This window comes from Candoia aspera, chromosome 7 (genome assembly GCF_035149785.1).
Source record: "Candoia aspera isolate rCanAsp1 chromosome 7, rCanAsp1.hap2, whole genome shotgun sequence".
Taxonomy (NCBI): domain Eukaryota; kingdom Metazoa; phylum Chordata; class Lepidosauria; order Squamata; family Boidae; genus Candoia; species Candoia aspera.
In genome coordinates, this window is record NC_086159.1 from 68,235,483 (window position 1) to 68,258,095 (window position 22,613).

Consider the following 22,613-nt stretch of genomic DNA (forward strand, 5'->3'; position numbering starts at 1 on the left):
GATAATATCAAGTCATGAACTGAACTACAGTGTCATCAAGCTTGTATTATAAGTCCAGAAAATAATGGAGTGTTTACACAGCAGGTACTTAATGCTGAATAATAATCATATTGAATGCATTCTTAAGCAATGTTTCCTCTCAAGGCTGCTTGTGACTTGCTGCGGAGAATAATACGCATCTTGTATCTCAGCAAAAGACTTCAAGGGCAGCTGCAGGGAGGAAGCAGAGAGATAACGAAAGCTGCTCAGAGTCTCAATGAGCTTGGTAAGTCTACTGGGTCATTTTTAATAGTGTTCTGTTTGCTAATTTGAAGCGCTTTCTTCAGAAAAAATTTTCAGTGATTTGTGGTGGACTTTCTGTTCTTAGAAATGATGGATTGAATGATTCTTTTGAAGTAAGCCGCACTTTGGAAGAAGAAGAAAAAAACCCTCTTGTAGTATCTTTCTCAGACTCCTTGTGGGAGAAAAGAAACTAGTCAGATCAGTTTCAGATATTGTTGATTTTGTTGGCATGCTCTACTCGGTAACAGTTGATGGAGGTCTGCTCTGTGTGTTTCTGCCTCATGTAATGCTACAGCTGCCTCGGTACTGTGGCCATATTATGACGGGGATCCCAAATGCTCTGTTCACATGCTCCCACATAATTTTTTGGGTGCATAGGAGTTCCCTGATTTTTGTTTCTGGTTGCAGCCACTTGGTGTTCCCAGCTCTCAGAGGGAGATTTATGGAATGTGGAATTTTGATAAAGCTGACAAGTCTTTACTTTGCTCAAGTCCCAAAGGTGTAAGGCAATATATACCAGAAACTGAAGAATATTCTCTGTATACTCTTCATGAAGATGCTGTTGAAACAAAATGAATTCATTTAAATCAAGTTGGGGTTAGATAATAGTTTAAGCCATTATTTGAAGCTCTGATGTGTTAGATGATTGAGAAATTTTTCTGAAGTATTGATACAGAGTGATACCAAACCTCATTCTTATTTTCTGTTTTCTGACAAATGCCACATATCCTTCCTCCTTTCAAATGCTGTGCATTCATACATTCAGTAAGACACTAGTAAACAGAAGAGGAGAACTGCTAAGTTTATACTGTGAGCTATTTAGTAAACAGAATCTGCAGTGAAATTAATAATGAACAGTGGATACCACATAACATTTGCTGTCTTAGTTGTATTCTTTGAGTAGTTCTATACCTGACTGGTGTAATGACCCCAAAAGATTTATTGTCAATTAATGTATTTAACATCATATGAGTGTTCAGTTAATAAGGAGTTAGGCAAATGTTTAATTAATAAGGAGTTAGGCAAATATAGTAGGGAGAAATTAAACCAAATGTAATGTATTATTTATATGTTATTACATTATTGAGTGGAAAACTCTGGGGCTTTTCTGCTAGACTTTACCGCTAGGCTAAGGCCAAGAGGTATGGGAAAAGATACTTGTGCAGCCCTCCAGCTTTCATTTGTTGACAAGAAGGGTCAGAAGTAAGCATTCTGCTAGGAAGGCAGAGTTTTTGCCCAAATAATTACCTGTGATTAAGACCAAAACACTGGAAACAAAGGAATGAACAAAAGGTGTAAAGGTAGTCCTTGGCTTAAAATGGCAATTGGGACCAGAATTGCTGTGGCTAAGTGACGTGATGTCATGTGACCGTGCTGCTTAACAGTGGCAATTCCAGCTGTCCCGGTTGCTGTTGTTAAGCGAGGACTGTGTGGGTTGTTAACTGAGGACCTCACATGACCGTGACTTCCAACTTCCTGCTGGCTTCTCCATAGACTTTGCTTGTGGGAAGCCAGCAGGGAACATTGGAAATTGTGATCATGTGACCACAGGGACGCTGCGATGGCCAGAATTCCGAGGACCTGTCGTAAGTCCCCCTCGTTCAGCACCGTCGTTACTTTGAACAGTTGCTGAATGAATGGTCGCAAGTCAAGGACTACCTGTAAATGGCTGCAGACACTGTTGCTGCGAAGTGTGAAGATTAGCTTAGCACTGCTTTGGAGGAGCTGTTTGCCTGATCAATTTAACTCTTTGTAATGCCTAAATAGTTTCTCTCCCTACTTTGCTTTCCCCTCCAGCTACCTCTTCTCATTTCTCCATCCACTTTTGTTCCCCGCTTTCTCCTCCCTCCCAGTGAAGCTTTTCCTTCCCCTGAACTCATTTCCGTTTCCCTCCCCCCCCCTTTTTTTTTGTGCTTTTTGTGCTGGATTGTTGGAGAGGAACTTGTGCATGTGTGGGTGCGCATGTGTGGGTGCATGCACATGCTTTCATGTTTCTAAGAGTTATTTGGATGTGTGAGAGAGAATAGTTGGCATGTGCAGATGGGGAACAATGACTTTTGTAAACAGGGTACAGGATATTTTATAGCCATTTTAATTATTCATTTAATTAATGTAATTGCATTTGATTGAATATGGATTATAGTGCTTTTTACAGTTTGGTACTCATCTCAAGACATTCCCTGCCAATGGTGGGGCAGGGTTAAGGCTGGGGTTTTTGTGCCTTTTTCTCCTCCATGTTAATATTCTGTACAAATACTATTAGTATACTATACAGAATGCTGTCACTATTTTGCACAAATGAGAGACAGAGTTGTTGAATACATTTAGAAGCTGTGTCACTTATATTTATCTTAGGGAATCTTGAACTATTTTTGGTCAAGTTGACTTTGATATGGGAGAGGAAACATGCATGGAGAGTCATCTTTGTCAATTTCTCAGCTACCTTGGCCTTCATTTTAACAGTGGGTTATTGATGTAGTTTCATTGGAAGCTGGCAGCTCATGTTGATAAGAATTGCAAGTATCTTTTTATCACTCTGCAGATTCTCAGAGAAAACAGTTTTTGAAAGACCTTCAAGCAGAAGTTAATGTGTCTGAGGTAGTTGCAGGGTATGGTGTCAAACTGTAAACTTTAAAACTTGAGTTTAATGAGAAAGAAAATGGGCTCTGCATTTTCAACAAATCAAATAATTGCCTTAAATCAAGTTAGTTCTAGTGTAATAAGTTTATCTAATTCCAGTGAATGATGAATGAAGTAATATTTAAGACTGTAAGATGCACATTTCTTGCTTGTTCTTATTTGTCTTGTGCACAAAAAAATCCTCAAAATATATTTGACAGGCTTTCAGGAAAAAGTTGCTCCTCATGGTATAACTTTATATAAATTAATATTTAATTTTCCTTTAGAAGTCTTTACAATTGCTTTACCTATTCTAAATAATTAGTTGTTTAGTCTCCGCTCTGTTGAGAGAGAATCCTTAATGGGATTAGGGTGTCTAGTTTTAGCTTTCAAGTTGTCTTAAAACAAACTTGTAATTTTGCCTTCATTAGAATAGAATTTATTTTTGAATATGAACTTTTGAAAATGGAACCTAGTGCACTACTGTTCATATGCTGAGATGTCTCAACTGAAACTTTTAAATTGCTTTATATAGGAAGAATTATCCTTTTTTTGTGACATAACAATATCTAACGTATTACACTGAATCTAAATGAGGTACATTCTCCAGCTGGATTCTCTCAAATCAGATAGATGCTGAAGTGTGTAATGTGAGACTTTCCTTAAATGGCTTAACTTGCTAAGTTTAGTGAAAAGAATAATCTCTTCTGTCTCTCCTTCCTTGTGACAAACATAAAATGAATCTTCTGGGGGTCTTTTTACCATATCCTGCAGATACCCCTTGATGGCAGCATTATTGTTGTTATTATTATTATTTAGGATTATCCTCTAGTCATTCTGAAACTGTGTCTGATCAGATGTGCTTGATGGTTGAAAAATCCTTTTCACAGTAGATACAAAACAAATGACTTGATAAAAACCATCGGATTCTTCTTTAAGACCTCTGCCCATGTTGGCTGGAAACACATATGGAAGACCACTTCCTATTTATGTGGTTACAAAGACAATAAGAAGCATGCTTCAATTTGGTAAATTAATTGGTTCCTTTTGGTCGTAGGGCTTTCTTGGCTATGAACCCACGATCCTCTTATGCTCTGATTGCAAAGTGAAATAGTTTTCCTTTTGGCTGATGTGTAAACATGGCTGAATCTCTAATGGCTTATGCCAGGGTTATCAACAAAGAAGACTTTTCTCTAAGTTAGGAGTCCTGTTGCCATCAGTATGAACATGGATCTTGTGGGATCCTTTTTTCCCTCCATGAGAGCAAGGGGGACAATGATCAGTGATGGCTGCATGAAATGTAGCTTATCAAAGTATCAGAATTTCAGGATGTGCCAAGGGACAAAAAGAAACAGATTAGCTGCTTTTATGAGTGTGCTATTGATTTTGTTCCTGGCACAGATTTTCTTAGGAAAGATTAACACAGAACTGGAATTGACAGCCTTCAAAGTTTTCTAATGGAGCATCTGTGGAACGGCTTCATACAACCACTGATTTCTTTGACTGTATCCTTTGCATTATTTGATGTTTAAAAAAATTGGAAAATTGGGGTTTTTTTAAACACTACCTTGCATTGAGCAGGTTTACAGAATGAAAGTGGTATCTATTATCTATTATGATCTCCTTTTTAATAGACCACTTGTGCCACGTCACTGTTTACACAGGTTGGACTGGGGGAGGGGGCATATAATCTGATATACATCAGGGCAAGAAATGAGTGAAAGTCATCCTATCAGACCTAGCCCTTATGGTGTTCAGACTATGCAATGCCCTGGCAGTCTTTCAACAGTTTGTGAACAGTATCTGCAGGGATTTATTAGATCTTTGTCTAACTGTTTATCTGTATGATTTGCTGATATACTCCATTGACTTGCATCAACATGAGAGACTGATGTTACACGTAAAACTGATGTTACAAAGGATCCATAAATGTCATCTGTAAGCCAATTTAGAAAAATGCACTTTTAATCTATCATTGGTAGACTTTCTTGAACATTTTGCTTCTCTCTTTGATGGGAATTCTGATAGATTTGGTCAGGGTAGTATTGGCCTGGCACACCCCATTCATAGTAAACTTCTCACGCCACTGCACAAACTCATGAGACCCTCTGTGATAGAACATCTAACAGACCCTGGAAACACAGAGGAGGAAGCAGGACAGTCATAGCAAAGGTTCCTGAAGCCAGGGAAGGGAGAAAATGTGGGAAAGAGACTCAGAATAACTTCACTTTAATTACACTAGGTATAAGTTGATCTGGGGAATTGCTTTGGCAGGCTTTCAAGTTCCTGCTGGCCATAAAGATTATTCCAGAAATCAAAGTGGTTCTTGTTTCATGAGTTTTCCACCCTCAAAAGGCTGGACACCTGGAAGACTGTCTCCGTGGGTGTTCATCTTTGAACTGCCTGACTCATAGGATTACACCACTGTTCTAGCAATATTGGACTGTTTTTTTTTTATTATGGTCTTATCCCCTATTTGAATCTGCCAGCTGCTGATGAAGCTGTTCAACTCTTTCTAAGTGAAATCTGTCAATTCTGTGGATTGCCTTATTGTGTCATCTCTGACTTAGGTTCAAAATTTACAGTGCAGTTCATAATAGATAATACTGTTAGAAACTTTGGTGATGGAGTTACATCTTACCATTGCTTGCCATCCTCAGTCTGAAAGTCAGAGTGAACCATGTCACCACAGAATAATATTTGCTGTATTATGTGACATATCAGCAGGAAGTTGGGTTGACCAGCTGTCCTTCACTGAGTGCAATATTCAACATGTCTCTACATAAGAGATAGGTTTTTAAGCTGACAATCAGAGGCTTTGGCAGCTGTCTCAAACCCAAAGTGATTGTTTTCCAAGCATGATTCTCACAACATTTTCTTTAGCAAGACTTAATGTGGTAGATAAAATGGGGTTATAAGAATTCCAGCGACTAAACTACTTTTTATTCAGAACCAATGTATTAATTAGAGTGAAACTTTCTGAACCTCTTTCTAACAATGTTCTGATGACCTGGCAAGGAAGCAGTTCCCTTCACTGATAACAGGAAGGTCTGTAGTTGGATTTTACATCACTCTGCAGATTTTACATTACTTTTGAATTTCTATCAGTCTGGGAGCCAACTTTTACATTAATTTGTGCTTATTCCTTGCCTTGGTGCCTGCTGTTGAACAGCTGTATAAGAACTGTGCTCTGTTCATGCTGTCATAAGGAATCAATTTACACAATCAAAGCAATATTGCATGTCCTATGCAAACTATGCATATATGTATATGTATATGTATACACATACAGTGTGTGTGCGTGTGCGCGCACGCATATATATATAAGGGTTGTAGAAAAGGGGTTGTCCATCAGGAACTTACCTTATCCTGAATCGATGTCAGAAGATGAGCCTAGTATTCATAGGATGTCTCAGAGTCATAGCTCAAATTAACCTTATCTTTGGACCTTCTGTATACATCCTGTCTTCCGTTGTTCTCTGCTACTGTCGGAACTTCCTCTCTAACCTTTGGAATGCCTACTTCTTTTCCTCATATGATCAAAGGACGGGGAAATATGAGATGGCACATATCATTGACTTGTGGCTTCAAAATCAGATTTTAGCATTTGAGTGAGAGGAAGGGATATTGTCAAAACAGGAATCCTGGGAGGATACCATAGATGTTCATGCCTGCATATTCTTTTGTCACTATTGTGTCCATTGCTGATACCTGACTAAACAATATAGTGTTTGAACAAGGAGTGAAAGAAGTTTTCAGTGTCCATCTCTGATTGAGAGGAGACGAGTAGAAGGAGTGAAGGTCAAGTGCCATAGCTTGCCAATCACCTAAAGATTAAGCCATGGTCTACAACTTAATCTTTACCTTAGTAGATTCTGAGCCAGGTTTATAAAACCTAAATCCTAAAGAACAACACCACCATCCAGTGAACAGATGTGCAAAACTGCAAGGCTGGCTCTTTGGGAGTAAGACTGACAAGCTGTGGCTTAATCATGTGATTAATCATGTATCTGAGTGCAGCTTGGCAGCCTAGAACATAAATAGCTATGTATCTTACTAAGCATATTGTTAGAATATTTGTAAGCTTTCTTGTTATCATTCCATGCCCTAGTCTTAGAATGACTGGAACTTTTGATTTCTGATCCTCTGCCAGTCACATCTCCAGCCAGATTTCCCCCATTTAACCAAGTACCATCAGCTGCTACTTGAGATGCTCTTGCTTATTCCTTGTGGATTGATTATGCTGTAGATTAGAGATGCCGGATAGTACCCCTCACTTTACCCAGAACAGGCATATTTTGTGATATTATAATTTAAAAACATTTGTAAGAAACAAAAATTTATCTTTTTTGAGTTGGCTTTGAGTTGTTTTGACTGATCTGTACTTGTAAGATATCAATTTCAGTGTATCAATTATCCGGACCATAATGTAGATAATTTTAAATGGTCATTTGAATTTGAATTTTTATTAGTCTCAGTTTGGTTACCTGTCTGATAACCTAGCATAGATAAGTAACTTTCAGACCAGTGGATGTATACTTGAAATTTTAAGAATTTCATAGCTGTCACAGGAAGGGTTAACACATCATGGAATGGCTGCTGTTATGGTCATGACCAATTACAAAATAATCTTTTACCAGAAGGCAAACTGGTAAGGTTCTTCTCCATCACCCCAGTTTAACCTTTCCCCCCTTTTTTCTGGACTGAAGAATTATTTCCAAATGAAACAATCATTCAGAATGTCTCAATACATTCCATAGTGATATCAGAGTAAATCAGGCATTGGCATGAAGCAGGAAATGAAATGAACTTCTTTTTAGCAGGTGCCAGATGATCTTCCAGTTGGACTGTTCATACATCTCTGATTATTGAGACAACACTTAAACAAAGTACATTTCATCCAGGAATGCCTGAAATGTTGAGTGTTTGTTGACCTCCTACTTGGAGAGTATCCTAATAATGCATGTACAGAAGCCTCATGAAGGAGGCCTGGTGATTTCCTCTTAAGAAAAGCTGCATTCCCTTTCCCCATCTTGACTGGGAGCTTTGAGAACCAAGGATCTAAACCTGCACGATTCTGGCAGTCTGAAAGAACTGATCAGGTTCTACAGAATGCAATTTCTGTAACCATGTTGTGTGCTTTAAGATGAATACAGATGGGTGTTGTAATAAAATACCATTTCAGATGCTAACCCTGCCCAGTACATAAAAGTAAGAGTTATATCTTGATAATGTAAAGAGTAGGATAATCATTAGTAGGATGTTGTATAGGTCCTTTTCTTTCATAAAAGTTACATGGCAAACAGATTTTGTTCCGTGAACAAGAGGCAGCTTTTTTGACAGATGAGCATGTATTATTTAAAATGGATGAGGAAACCCTGCAGTAGAAATTAATTGTTTGGATAGGCTCAGTATGCCTAACAATTCTGGGCAAAATAATCCTCATCTGGTAGTTTGATCCCACAGTACTTTAGAATGGACTTGACAGGTGGCGGGGAGGGGGCGGGATATGGCAAAATTAGTATAATTTTGTCTGAGCAAAATTTTTTGTGGAGCACAGAAGACATCTTTAAAATGTGGAATGATTTTGGAAAAGTCGGATATGATAAATATGGAAAAGTAGCCAAACAACCTTGGCATTTCTTGTTCTTTTGGACTGAGGTTTTTGATTTGGGAAAACACTTCTGGCCATCAACTTCAATTTGCTTAGAAATGTGAACAAGCACTTTAGCAGTATATAAGATCAATATTTCTAGATTGGAACATGGATGTATATGCACTTGAAGGATCCTTTAAAACACACAAGCAGTAGATAAATTCATTCATGTACCCAAACAGAAATTTAGAAAGAATTCAAAATAGTTACAATTTAGAAAATTCTTATTGTACAATAGCTTTTAACTCATTAAAATCAAACTTCTCTCAGGCTGATTCTCATATAAACACCCCCCCCACACCAAACCTCATTATATTCTTCTGATGAAAACTCTTTGTAAAGGCATTTGTTGTGGCTCAAAATAATAGAGTATCTTGAACTTACAAAGCTGGTAGTGATCACTTGGGTACTGGGGGCGCATAGCTATAATTTTAAGCTTCTAATTGTAGTTGAGAAAAGGTTTTCAATTCATCGTCAGAAACCTATACACTGTGCCAGAATAAGGCAGTTAATAAAATTTAAAAGCCTTACTGATGTGCACAGTTTCTGTGGAACAAACTTTAAAAACAAAGCTTTAAATATTTACAGCGAAATAAGCATTTTTTAAAGTGAACACTATTTTAAGGCTTTTCTTTTTAGAAAATATTTACTTAAATGTATATTAGAGGACAGAGGATTGACAAAATATAACCATGATTTTACGCTAACAAACTGCCATGCAACACACATCTTGAATAATGAGGAAATAAATATACATGTCTAGTCTGTCTAATGCATGTCAAACAATTACAGCCTGGCTTATATTTTCTTCCCTTTTTAAATCTCTATATTTGGCAGCAGTGATTTATTCTTGATGTTTCCTCTTAAATAATCCAGTGGATACAGAAATCTAGTCTGTGACAACTTGAGGTACTAAACACTTCTGTCTTGCTTCATTGTCTTCAAAAGTGATGGCCTTGTTTCTCTTAGGCTCAATCCATGAGTTGTGTATAACAGCACTATTTGGAATTGGGTCCGCCTCCACAATTGAAACAACTCGTTTTTTCATTTTACTTTTCAGAACTTTCTGAAATTTCTGTCTGGTGAAGGCATACAGTAGAGGGTGAAAGATGGTAGTTCCATATGCCATGACTAGAAAACACAGTCTCAACTTTACCAAAAGGTCACTTGGGCCCAAACATAAAATGATAGTGTTTAAAACTGTGATTGGTGTCCAACAGAGAAGAAAAGTTGAAATGATTAACAGCGACATTCGGAAGACTCTCTTCTGTCTTTCCCGTCGTTCACGATGCCGCTTTACAGCCCGCCGTAGAGCAATTATAACAGAAACAGAAGTCCTAACACCAAAGACTACATTTCTCCCTCCGCTGCCTTGTGATGCGTCAGTCGTTTCCTGTTGTGTAGCCAAGGAAATGGTCTTCTTTTTGGCTTTCTTCTTCTGTCCTGTGGAAAATCTTGTGCCTATTCGGATATTAAGCGCCTGCAGTATTTTGCTGTATGTAATAAGCATCACTACGACAGTGAAGAAGAAGATGGGAATTTGTACCAAAAGATGATAGTACATGCCCAGTTCTGTGTGGTATTCATTGGCACTGACACACAGAAGCGTCTTATTTTCCCAAGTGTTGGCACTGTGAAAACTGAAGAAGTTTACTTCAATAAATGGAATCAAGAATGAGAAAAAAGAAACAATCCAGATTGATGTCATGAGTATTACAGCCCTTCCCATAGTCAAGATCCGATTTGCAGGTTTCACAGAGATATCGTATCGGTCCAAAGTGATTGCAAAGACGTTGATTGCAGTGGAAACGCTGGCAAAGGACACACAAGCCTCATGGAAGCAGCAGATCAGTGCAGAATTATTCTCCAGCGGGAGCAGAAGAATAACGATGGTCAGAGGAATACATCCCACACAAATTATTACATCAAGAACATGAAGGTTCATTGTAATAATATTACTGACAGAGTTGATTAAATTGGATTTCATACAATAAAGTACTAATACAGTGAGGTTGCTGCCAAGTCCTAGAACAATTTCTAGCATCAGAAATCCAGTGAGAGAAACTTGAAAGCTTAATGGGTAAGACAGTGGCTGGTACATATTGGGGTCAACGTCACTGATTGCATCTCGAACTGTAATGTTAGATTCAGACGGCATGTTGGCTTCTGGGAAGGAAGAGAAACACATCCTTTTCTTCGAAGTTTGTTTTGCTCTGAAAGAAGAGAGAGAAGATATGAAGCTGTTTGATTTGGGACACACTTTTTTTTTTGCTTATCTGCAGAACAATAATTTATTTAGTTCCACCAGCAGATATACATTGTTACTTGGTTTCAGGAATTAGAGGTTGTACAAAAGAAATACTACTTCTTTTTAAAAAAAAACACGATAAGGACAACATTTGTGGTGCACATTAAATGCATGCTTAGCTTTGGATTACGAAGGAGGTGGTTATACATGTGCAAGAAATAAAGATTCTTCTTTTTTCCTCTGGATGAAAACTGTATCATGATTTTTAAAATTGCCTGGAACCCTTTTGATTAAAAATCAGGGTAAAATGTTTAAATAAATGCTTTTATAAAATGCTGTAATTTTTAAAATTGGAATTATAACCATAAGCCTTCCTTTTCATTAATAGCTCCATTTTCTCCAGTACTGGGAAATTACCTGCTTTTAGTATACATTTTAGTGTATTACAATGCATATAATTGTAAATGTATGTGTGTATATAATGCTACAGTCAAGTATAAGTAATTTAAATAAGTGTTATAGATACCTGATGCATGGTCATTCTGTTTTATGTTATTGCTGTATAGTATAAATGTACTATATTCCTTAGTGTATTCCCTTCTAGGAGATTTTTAATTGCTAGCAGAGAGTGCTTTTATATTGTCAAATTATGGAGTTGCATGAAGCAAGAGAATGTAATCATAACGTATTTTGTTACCTAATTAGGCGAGAAGGCATGTTTACAATTGTGGGGCTATTGTTGACAGAGTGAAGTAGGTGAGATATATTTGTCTACTTGTTCTAAAGTATAATATAAAAGTCTAAATCATAATTTCACGAAATAATAATTGCAACTTTAGAGCTTATGCTATGACCACAGCCTCAGCATTTTATGATAACAGTATGAAATATTTCTATCAGATGCCTGACGATGTACTGCTACTGATCGGTTAACCTTTTCTAATACGCTCAGCATACTACTGGGGCAGTCTAATCCTTATTTACTTTTAGGTCCCACTAAAATGAGAGGGGCTTACTCCAAAAAAAGTGTGTGTAGGATTGCAGAATGAGAATTTAACTTACTTGCCATAGGCGTTTCGTGCCATCATTGTTCAAACAATAACATTAACATCTGTTCAGTTAAAATAAACCAAAGAAATTATAAATTTGAATTTGTTCATCTGAAATTATCACTAAATATTAAGAGGTCTTTCTTAAAGACAGCGATTTCTCACTGTTGTAACTTTGGATATGAAAATAAAGAGAAAATAGCCATGACCGTCACCCCTTAGTGAGGGCTTTGTCACAAGTACTTTCAGCAGCCACGCTAAATGCCCTGAGAATTACTTTCTTTTGCCCTGGTTAACAAGAAAGTGAGAAAGAGTCAGGTGGGTAAAGATGAAGCAAGCTCTAACTTAGCCTATCTTGCAAGAAGAAGCTGCAGGAGCATGCAGAGTGAAATCTTACAAAAATGGAATATTTTCCATGTGCCAACTCTTTAACAGAAGATTAAACATCAACTTGTATCAGTCAGACGTTCAGTTAAACAAAAGCAGGAATGTCATGGGAGGAGGGGATTAAAATGAAATGTATCTCCAGGACTCTGCTCTGTTCTTTGGTAAATGTTAAGCAGAGGTTGCGTGCAGAAGCTTCTGACCTACCTGATTTTGGTTGCCTCAAGGGCCTTGCAGCTCACTATAGCAGCTTGTCATAATTTCATACATGGTGTCGCTGATGGATTTTGACAGGCGTTTTCACTTGGCAACACAGAAATGACTGCGATCTGTTTCCTGCCTTGTAGAATATTTTAGTTTTCTTTCTGTTCCAGCACATCAGCAGCAGTTTAAAAAACACCACCAGCACAGAACACCCCCAAAGACTTAATTGCCTGGTAAAGTTCTACCGACCAGATTCTGGTGTAGACACGTTAATTTACTGTTTCAAGCAGCCAGTGGGGATAGCAGCACCTTTGAAAGTGGTTCATCGTTTGTTATCCTTGGGGGGGGAGGTGGGGTTGGCACCATTTTTTAAAAATTCCCTGAAGTAGCATAAAGCATAAATTGACACCACCTGATCGGCTTCAAAGATCTATTCTGATGTCCCCCCATAACAGTTTTAAATTGGTTTTGAGAGTCTTTCTGCTCACTAGACTGCAGTTAATGGTTGTATAACAGAAATCAATGCTGTAAATATTAATACAGGTTCTGCATTTTCCTTAAAAGCCATGGACCATGTCAGCTGGTATATCCTAATCGTAGTTTCCATAAACTTTAGTCCTTGTAAGCAAGTGACCCAAGTAACATGTTCAGAGATATTAAATTAATTTGGAATTGCTTTTAGCTTGCTGGTTTTCCTTTTGGGGAAATTTTATTTTACTGTTTCTTCATTCATCGGCTGTATGATTTTCCACTATAATTCCATTTGTAGGAGGTGTTCACAATGGTACGTTAGCAATAAGCCGTTATATTAATACTTCCATTTGAACAGGTACTGCTCCATATGCCATGTATGCTATTGCACTATCCATCATGCAAGGTGTAGTTTAGGTCTCCACGCCTTTGCTCTTTTGAAGTCTGTAGTAGAAGCATATCTTGAAACTTGTAGGACCAGTGCTATTAAGATTCCCAGGTAGCTGTCTTGTTCATGTGGTCGGCAACCAAGCTGAAGTGAATGATGAAAACCTTTGGGAGAAACAAAAAGTTAAAAATAGAGGTTCAAGACTAATTTGAAGAAAGGGATCAATGACAATATTATCTCCTACCACTCATGAATGCCATGTGAACAATACGCAGTGCCTTTTTGGGGGGTTGGGTGGGAAGTTTGCAACATTAAGAAGACTGAAGTATTTCCAAATATGGTTCATTCTCCCCCTCTACGGATCTCCTCGGTTTGATCCTTTAAATTGGATGTATTTAAAGATGGCATTGAAAACAGAGGATTGTAGCAGTAAGAAGGGTGTAATCGACTCTTAATGGATTTGTAATTACAGTGCTATGAAAGGTACCTTTTAACAAAACACTTGTGATCATGTAAAAGGCTCAGTAGCCTCACAGAATTTTTAACTAGCCTATTTTGCACATACCTTTTGAATTCCTTACTGTAAATAAACTTGCTTACGTTACACTTATTCAGACATACCTTCAGTAACTAAGCATTTACACCAACAAACAACCTTATTTTTCCTATCAAGCAGCTGAGGATTTGCCATCTAACCCACCTTCCACAAAGAACTAGCTGTTTATGGATGATTGGAATTTATTAGTGATACATGTGGTTGTCCAATAATTTTACGATGGCCTTGATGAAAGCCCCTTCTAACTGTCGTAAGAAATAGCAGCTAGAACTCAAGCTGCACTATCTCTGAAGAGCGTTTTGGCAAAAATAGAGTAATCTTCCTTATTTTCTACAGTCCCAAATGAAACAGGTATCTTGTAAAATTGACAATGGAATGTTAACATTATGGGTGTCATCAAACATAACAAGAAGTCAAGCCCGAATTTTAAGCTGAACCTGTAATCCTTCCCCCTCCACAAACCTCTTACCTTGGATGCTGCTGAGGCTCTGGATTGTAATAAGGAATGTACCTTACCTCTAGTGAGGACTGAGTGAATTCCCGAAGATGGTACAGCGGCTCCAGGTTGGAGGGATTCATTTTGGTGCTGTTTTGTTTTGTTTTTTTCACTTGTTAGCAGAGTACAGGGGAGGAGAGTAAAAAGCATCTGTCCGAAATATGGCCTTAGTGGAAATTGGTGTTGGTGCTGGGCTATTGTTTCAGCATTTTGTTCATGCCTACAGCACGTAAGGCTGTTCTTAGAGCCTGCTGCAGTCTCCCACTTCCTACCGTAGAATCAATAAGCATCTGCAAATGCATAATGAAAGTAATTTAACATACTGAAAGCTTCTCGTCTCCAGAGACGACACAGGCTCAGTCGTTTGGAAGAAGGGGCAGTTTTGCTGCTTAGAAAAGCTCATTCGGGAAGCTTGTGCAGAATGACAAGCTACCCCGTCTCTTCCCTTCACTGCAGAGAGATGCAGTGCATTTACTATTTTTGATTGGTCAGTGATGCTGGGCTTAAACTGTGCTTCATGAATATGGGAGTGAATTTTATTTCTTCTCTGTTTTAGAGGGGGAATTCTCCTTTAAAGGGCTTCCTAAAAAGGGATTGGTACACGATGCCTGGAGCATATTAAAAGATGGGTTTTGGCTTTATTGCTTTGTGCAGGATCTTTTTCTGGGCTGCAACAGGGCTGCGTGAGTGACACAAGATCCGCTCCAGTAAGGGGGAGCAGGTGGAATATGCACCCCTATTATATAGCATATATTTAAACAGTTGTATCGCTTCTACACTCAGTCTCTTTCAGGATCTTTGTTATGCAGATGCTTCTGATGGAAATTCACCCTCTGCAGTTGATGACAGTTTTAGCAAGTCAGGTCAGCTTTGGTGCCTCCTCTGAACAATTTATCTTCATAATTAAGAGTACAGAGTTAGATTTTTGTATGGAATGCTCATATGACATTTACACTATTAGTAAGAAAAAAGTCATTATTTTAATTAATATATCCTGTTAGTGGGAGAGTGGGTCCACAAACTTTGGTTTGCACTGAGAAATGCCTTGAACTTGAACTTTGTATGACTGTTTATTTCTCTTTTGGTAGGAGCCATTGAATGATGTACTTACGCCTGGATTCTCTTTTTTAATCTCTTACCTGTGCATATCTTTTTTCTTATTCCTTTTAATTTTTTTGCGTGTCCACTTAAACTATTTTCCTTATTTATCAATACAATACTTGATAATTTATATGCTCTGCAATGGTTGAGCAAATAATGCAAAGCACCCTTCTGGATCCATTCCTCAAAGCTGCGAGGCAACTGCTGAAAGGCTTGGTGTGGCTGCTTTGTGGTTCTAACCGAGACCTCCTGGGCACAGACGTTCTGCTGATGCAGCTGGGGAAATGTCTTGTTGAATGATTTGCAGAGCCCTAATTATCAATAAAGCAAGGAGTGGGACGTACATTTAGGTCTCAGTTGAATCAGGATATGCTGTTAGCTCTAGATGATGAATAATATTTGGCAGTTGCCTGTTTAAGAATCCATTAATCTAAAATTATGTCTTGTTAATAGTTGCTTGTCAATGACGGTTGCACTGTAATGAGCTCATTAGCAAAGCAGAAACATACTATCAGTTTTTAACTGGTGGTTGGATGGATGTGGACATGTTATTCTGATACACATGTAAGTAAGTGTCTTCTCTGGATTAAAGCCAGAACTGCTAGAAAAACAGATAATTTTGCAGGAGCTGTGTTGGTTACCAGTAGGATTCCGGGTACACTTCAAAGTGCTGCTCAGTATCTATAAAGCCCTTGATGGCTCATGTCCTTATCTATAAGACCATCTTTTCTGACAAGAGCCTGCTCATCCTATGCATTCCACCTGGGATAGTGTGTCTGTGGTTCCTTTTCTCTGAGAGGTCAGGGGAATGGAGTCATGGGGATAGGGTTGTTGTTGTTTTTTTTGTGTGGCCATCCTGACCCTATAGAAGACTCTCCCCCCAAATCTGGATGGCCCTCTCCTAGTCATCATTTTGGAGAAAGATGAAGACAGTCTCCTCCTGCTAGACTTCTGGGTAGGATGTTGCCCAGTAATTGTTTAATTTAATGTTGATCTTATGTTTATGGGTCATTTTTATGCCATTTTTATCTTTCTATGCTGTTTTATATTGATTACTGTGAACTTGCCATAGTCTGTGATTGAGACAGTATATAAATAATGTAAATAAATAGTTAAATATTAACTGCCCAAAAGATATCCCTTTTTTCAATAAGGTGAAATGAACTCAGGGACCACTCTTAATGTAGTGGTTAAAAGCAGCTGCTTGTTCATAAAATTATTTCATGTGGCCTTCGGTTTGGAACACTGGCTAAAGCATTGGTGGTGATGGTTGCTTTTCTTGGCACTTGTCCTGCATGGTTGTTTTTGCACTGCGCTGATTAGGGCTGAGAGGGTGTGACTGGCCCAAGATCACCCAGCCGGATTGCATGCCTAAGGGACAACTAGGACCTGGGTCTTCCTGCTCCCAGTCCAGCACCTTAATCACTACACTATACTACACTGGCTCTCAGTGAAAGCATTGGTAACCTGACCAAATATATACTTGCTGTCAATCATGTGTTTTCTAGATGAGATAACATGTTTTAGGCATTATATTTGGTTGACAGAGTACTTAGCAGTTATGAACAGTCTTGGAGCTTCTGAATATTTCTAAAGCCCAGTACAACTGCAGTGGCCGTAAGTGAGCATGTACCGTGCCCATTTTTCTGAATTGTGTTTTCATTAAAGGCATTTTGCCAGGTGAAAAAGAAATGTACTCTACTGACATGCATGATTATAGGTCTCTTAAAAATATTTAGTATCCATATTTTGATGAAATTGCCCCCAAGTAGCCTCTCTCTGTTGTCCAATCCCAGGTAACTTCTTGGTTTGCTGAGCCTGTGGGTGATGAAGTGATGGGAGCAATGCCTAGAGCGCGAGTGGTCAAGAAGTGGATCTGACTGAGCACAAGTATGTGCCCACATTCAGGCCTACTCCATGTCTTCTGGAAGCTGCTCAAAATACAGCCCTTTGAGAGAGCATTTGGGCCTAGATTCCATCTTGGTTGGGGTATAGTTTGGTTTGGATAATCTACTCCATGTTTTCATTAGTTTGTGGACCTTTTATTGTATACTTTTTATATATTGTACGTTGTTTCTTATGTATCTTATTTTTAAATTGCCAAGAGTCCTTGGAATTTGGTGAATCCAGGTTTAAATGCAGAAAAATGTATTTAAATGCCTAAAATAAAATATAACAGTTATAGATTATATTACAAAGGAAACCAATAATGTTCACATGCAATTATGCGAATATCAAATATGTAATATATGGACTTCTTTATTGATAGATTGATTCTTTATAAAGGCAAGCTAAATTTCAGTTTTAATTTTTTCCCATCAAGTTCATGGACTTCCAGAAATCTATCCATGGACCCCAGTTAAGAATTCTGCTCTAGACCTCTCACTGGGCAGCAGAAACAAGCTGAGAACTTTACTTCTATTTAATAAAATAAAGCAAAGCAAAGTGAAATAAATTTTGTCTTAGAGTTTCTGAGGACTGAAAGGGGCATTGGGTCACTCATCACACTAGACTAAGGTCCTCAAGCTTTTTAGAGGATAGGACAGCACTTGGCATGACAGGGTCATGTCCTAAAACATTGGTGGGACCCAGACCAAAAGTGAGTTTAATTCCATTTAACTTTCATGCAAGAAAAAAAAAGTATATAGCTATAAAGATTATTCCTCATGTATTTAATGATTTCTACATTCTGTTACATTAGACCAGTGTTTCTCAACCTTGGCCACTTGAAGATATGTGGACTTCAACTCCCAACATTTGCCAGCCAGCCATGGTGGCTGGCGAATTCTGGGAGTTGAAATCTACACATCATGTGGCCAAGGTTGAGAAACACTGCATTAGACAGTGTAATTTGGCCACAGGCTCTGGGTGGATGTAACCTGGGCTTTGAGTACCTGCCAGATGTGTCTTTCTCCACTAGCCAGAATAAGCAAGTATGGTATCCTGGTTTATTTCCAGGAGTTAAATCAGAGTGGAACCTTACAGTGGAAAACTATTAGGGACTAGCCCAAAGATAACAGTTTTTCTAGCCATTTTATTAACTAACAAATACCATCTGTGTGTGTGGCCTCTGCAATTATTTAGGTCTGTTTCATAAGGTGCTTCAATATAAACTAAAATTGGAGATAATTTTTTTGGTCCTTTCCTTTCTGTCCCCTGAGTTTCATAGCTGGGGTTCTTCATTTGGTGATCATGTTTCCTAAATGTTAACAGTTTTCCTGAAAGTGTCAGATGACATCCTGTATTTACTCTTAGCAAGCAGAATACCTGGTTTATGTGTTGTGTTGTGATAATTGCCCTTTCCCTCCAATTATTCTACATCTGATATCTTGTGATTACTCCTTTGGTAAATTCAGTGAGTTACTGACTAACAGATATATTCTTTCTGATCAACTTCTAGTATGTAATCTTCACAATATCGGCCAGAAGATTTAAATGAATATCTATGAGTTTCATCTAGTTCTTCATTTTGTTCTTCATATTGACTTGCTTCATTCAGAATCCAGACTGCGTTTGAACGTTAGCAGTGGTGTGTTGCTTGGTTTAGATTACAGTTTGTCCAGTTTGGATGCAACTGTAAATTGTACTTTGTTTTTAAATGGGAAATGGAGCATTGGGCTCATTTATGTAGTACAAAATCATCACCTGGCATTACCGCTGAGCCATTTTATTCTTGTCCCCTCTTGTCCCTTTTCATATGTGTAGGCAGCACCTCTTCTTTTTCTCCTCCAGGAGGATGGAGGACAAGTGGAGTAGCATCTCATACTTTTATTTACTTACTTACTTACTTACTTATTTAATTCAAATTTTGTTACTGCCCATCTCCCCCAAAAGAGGGGAGAACTGAAAATGTGTAGTTGGCCAAGCAGAGTGAGATCTTGTAATTTAATTCGCCTGCTTGATATTGAGAGGTGGGTGTGGAATTTTGTATATGCATGCATTTGCAGCACACTTTTTCAATGATTTCTTGTTCCTTTGCCCATTAAAAAATCAAAATCGATATTAGTATGCATATTGAAAGCAAGGTTCTGTATTTGAAACAGGAACTTGATGCTCAAGTGCTATATACATTTTAAAGGGACAATTCAATGTGACTTTTCAGCAGTCCTGAATCATTATTACTTTTCATTTCCAAAGTTGACCTTGAGTTGTAATACTGGCTCTTCACTTTTTTCAAGTCATGCATGATTGCCAAACCTCTATCATGGCCCAATTTAGTCATCTTTTTTTACAAAGACAAAATGTCTCTTAAGGACCTGTACAGTAGCCCAAGAAATTAGGACATTGGCATTCACATTTAATGTGTTTTTCTAATGAGATTTAATATAAAACTAACCTTTATTTCACAGATGTACATTGAACTGGTGTTTTAAATAAGCTATCCATCATGGAACCAAAGTTTATTGCTTCATGATTATCATTTCAGACTTAGGATAATATATATGAAGTCAGGATTTCCAATAGTAGTTTCAGGGTTGCGTTACTGTACATAAAAACTTATGTGAAAAAAGGGGGACTAAACCCCTGTTCTAGGCATACTATATATATATATAAGACATTTTAATGTGGGAGCTCCTTAGATCATGGGGTGGGGGGAGTTGCCACCAAGTTCTCTTAAGATGGGTCTGCTGAAAGACCTTTGCAGGACATAATCAGATGAAACTTCCGTGAAAGGAAAAGGTTTAATGTAGATATTTAATTATTCAGTAAAGGCTTGTTTTGCAATTTAATTTTTTCCCTTCTCATGTCTTAAACTGTCTCATTTCTCCTTTTCTTATCTGACCATTTTTAAGAATGATCTCAATTTTCTCACATAATACTAAGCTTGTTTTACCATGTTTTTTTGAATGAGGCTCAGTGACTATATTCATTCACCATGCTAAGCCAGAAGTCCTTGTTTATAAACTATACTGACTGTGTTTACACAATACAAAGGCCAGACGTTGTCGTTTAATGCTAATATGTCAAGCCACCCATGGTAATAAAATGAGATGATGTGAAGAATATTTTTCTGAATAAATTCCATGCTGGATGAATTTGTGAACTGTTGTGTTTCTAGGCAATATATAAATGCTATATCTCTATAGTGTGGCTTCCAGGGATTTAGGATACATATTTGTAAAACAGCATTATACTTCAAGGAGAAGACTTTGTTTTACAGGCTTCTGTGCCTGTTTTGTGTTCCCTATAAACATTTCCACTGACTATTGTTCTATTGCCACAAGTGAATTACTGAATACTACTGTTACTGAAGACATCTCCCAACTAGTATTTAGGTTTTCCAGTATTATATATTAACAGTTTCCGTTATTGCAGAATACATTTGGCCTCTGCAGATGTTCCCAACAAGTATAATGTGATTGGTGAATTTGCTAATAGTTATGAAACCACTTGATGTTTGGGATGATTATTTTTAAATATTAGAAATCTAGGTGAAAATAAAAATACAGGTGCAGCAATCTTTTGCCTTTCCCTGATGTATTTATGTGACCAGTGTGGCTTCAATACCAGCATATCTGAAACTCAGAAAAAAAAAATTGAATTACCCAACAGTGGAAGTAGATGTATATGCCATTTAATCTGCAGTGCATCATATTTGTGCTTTAATCCAATTAAAGAAAATTGTAACTCAGCAGTTGACAGCACCTGGTTGACTTGGGTTTGCAAGCTAAGCAAGGTCGTGCTTAGTTAGGACTTAGATACGGAAATATCTGGGCTGTAGGCTAGACTGAGTAGACAAAGTCATCTTGGAAGAAGCAAACCACCACTGTAGTGTTGTCAGGAAAACTGCATGGTTGTTTCACAGAGTCAGCAGAAGTCAAACAACTTGAGAGCACCCTTCCATTTAAACTCCTTTTGTATGAGCCTTGGTCATTATTAATTTTAGTTGGAATGGACCATAGGGTTCTATTGCAAAATAGATCAGAATGTTCCAGCATTATCTATATATACTATGAGAAACTGGCCCTTTGTGATAATCTTTTTTTGAAAATAGGAATTTTTATTAAAAATTACAATTGCAACAATACAAACTAATACAAACTAAAAATATAAAAGAATAAAAAGAAAAAAATAGAAAGAAAAAATAAATGAAAGAAAAAGATATAAAGAAATGACTTCCCCCTTCATCACAAGTATAAACAATTTTAGTAACTTATCACCTTTTCTTAAAATACAACAAATAATCTCTTCATCCTACATCCCATCTCTTATTTATATAACATCCTTAAAGCCTTGTCATTTCAGGCCTGATGTCAACAAAACTCCATTAAGGGTTACCAGAGATAACAACATGTCTATATTAACCTTGATCAAATAAACCAACTTTATGTTCCTTCCTTTTACTTTTAACAATCATACTCTCGAGTCTCTTCAAATAATGACCTAGAACTTGGGTTTCTTTTCAATTTGTCTTTGTCCCTTTTCACAAAATGCTTCAAAGCTTTAACAAGCCTCTTTTGTAAATCCGATATAGGAAAATTCTCCAGGTCACTCTTTTGGTTTGTTATTTGTATATCCCTTTTAATTATTAAAACCTCAGCTAGTTTCTTTTGTATGTCCAGTGTAGCATCTTTTTCCATATCATTCTTGTAGCCTGTCATTTTTAAATCCACTTTCAGATCAGTCTCAATTTTGTCCAGTAAAACTTGTTCCTCTTCCACAACATCTTTTAAACACTATCTATAGAGATAGACACTCTTAAAATTAACTTCTGGGTCCATTGTTCAAAAATATTATTCAGTATGTCCATTGTTAAAATACAGTAGACTCTCAGTTAACCCATGGGGATTGGTAGATGCCAGATAAATGTAGTTTCTGGTTGCTTGAGAGTTACTATTAAACCCTAATAACCACTAGATGGCAGCAGATACAGATTATTATTATTTTTTTTGCTGGTTGCTTGAGAGTGCCGGTTTTTTTTTTTTCTGGCTGCTAGAGAGTGCGGTTTGATTTTTCTGCTGGTTGCTTGAGAGTGCCGGTTTCTTGAGTTCTGGTTAACTGAGAGTCTACTGTATTTTGCTTCATTCTATATTAGTCAAATTTAAGGGTTCTTTAGTTGTAATCTTTAATTCCTTCTAGTTCCCTCTAGTGTCCAACCTTCAAAGTCCCATCCTATCATTTTTTTTTTAAAGAGTTCAAAAGAAAAGCATTTTCCCAC

At 37.5% G+C, this 22,613-nt stretch overlaps 2 protein-coding genes across 3 annotated transcripts in view; one reads left to right on the forward strand and one right to left on the reverse strand.

Annotated features, from left to right (window-relative positions):
* Positions 1 to 22,613, forward strand: part of COG5 (component of oligomeric golgi complex 5) — a 139,224-nt gene that overhangs the window by 14,285 nt on the left and 102,326 nt on the right. For both annotated transcript variants that reach the window (XM_063308002.1, XM_063308003.1), the window contains one exon: positions 145 to 265. In XM_063308002.1, coding sequence (XP_063164072.1) covers positions 145 to 265 — 121 coding nt within the window. The remainder of the gene's footprint in view (positions 1 to 144; positions 266 to 22,613) is intronic.
* On the reverse strand, positions 9,263 to 13,216 carry GPR22 (G protein-coupled receptor 22). The gene is made up of 2 exons (XM_063308006.1): positions 12,446 to 13,216; positions 9,263 to 10,770 (listed from the first exon to the last, which is right to left on the reverse strand). Exon 2 carries the CDS (start codon positions 10,743 to 10,745, stop codon positions 9,447 to 9,449), a length of 1,299 nt encoding a protein of 432 aa, XP_063164076.1. The 5' UTR covers positions 10,746 to 10,770; positions 12,446 to 13,216; the 3' UTR covers positions 9,263 to 9,446.

What these genes read in the sequence shown, in the direction of transcription:
- GPR22 (XM_063308006.1), bottom strand. Translation starts at nt 10,745, where the DNA reads ATGTGTTTCTCTTCCTTCCCAGAAGCCAACATGCCGTCTGAATCTAAC.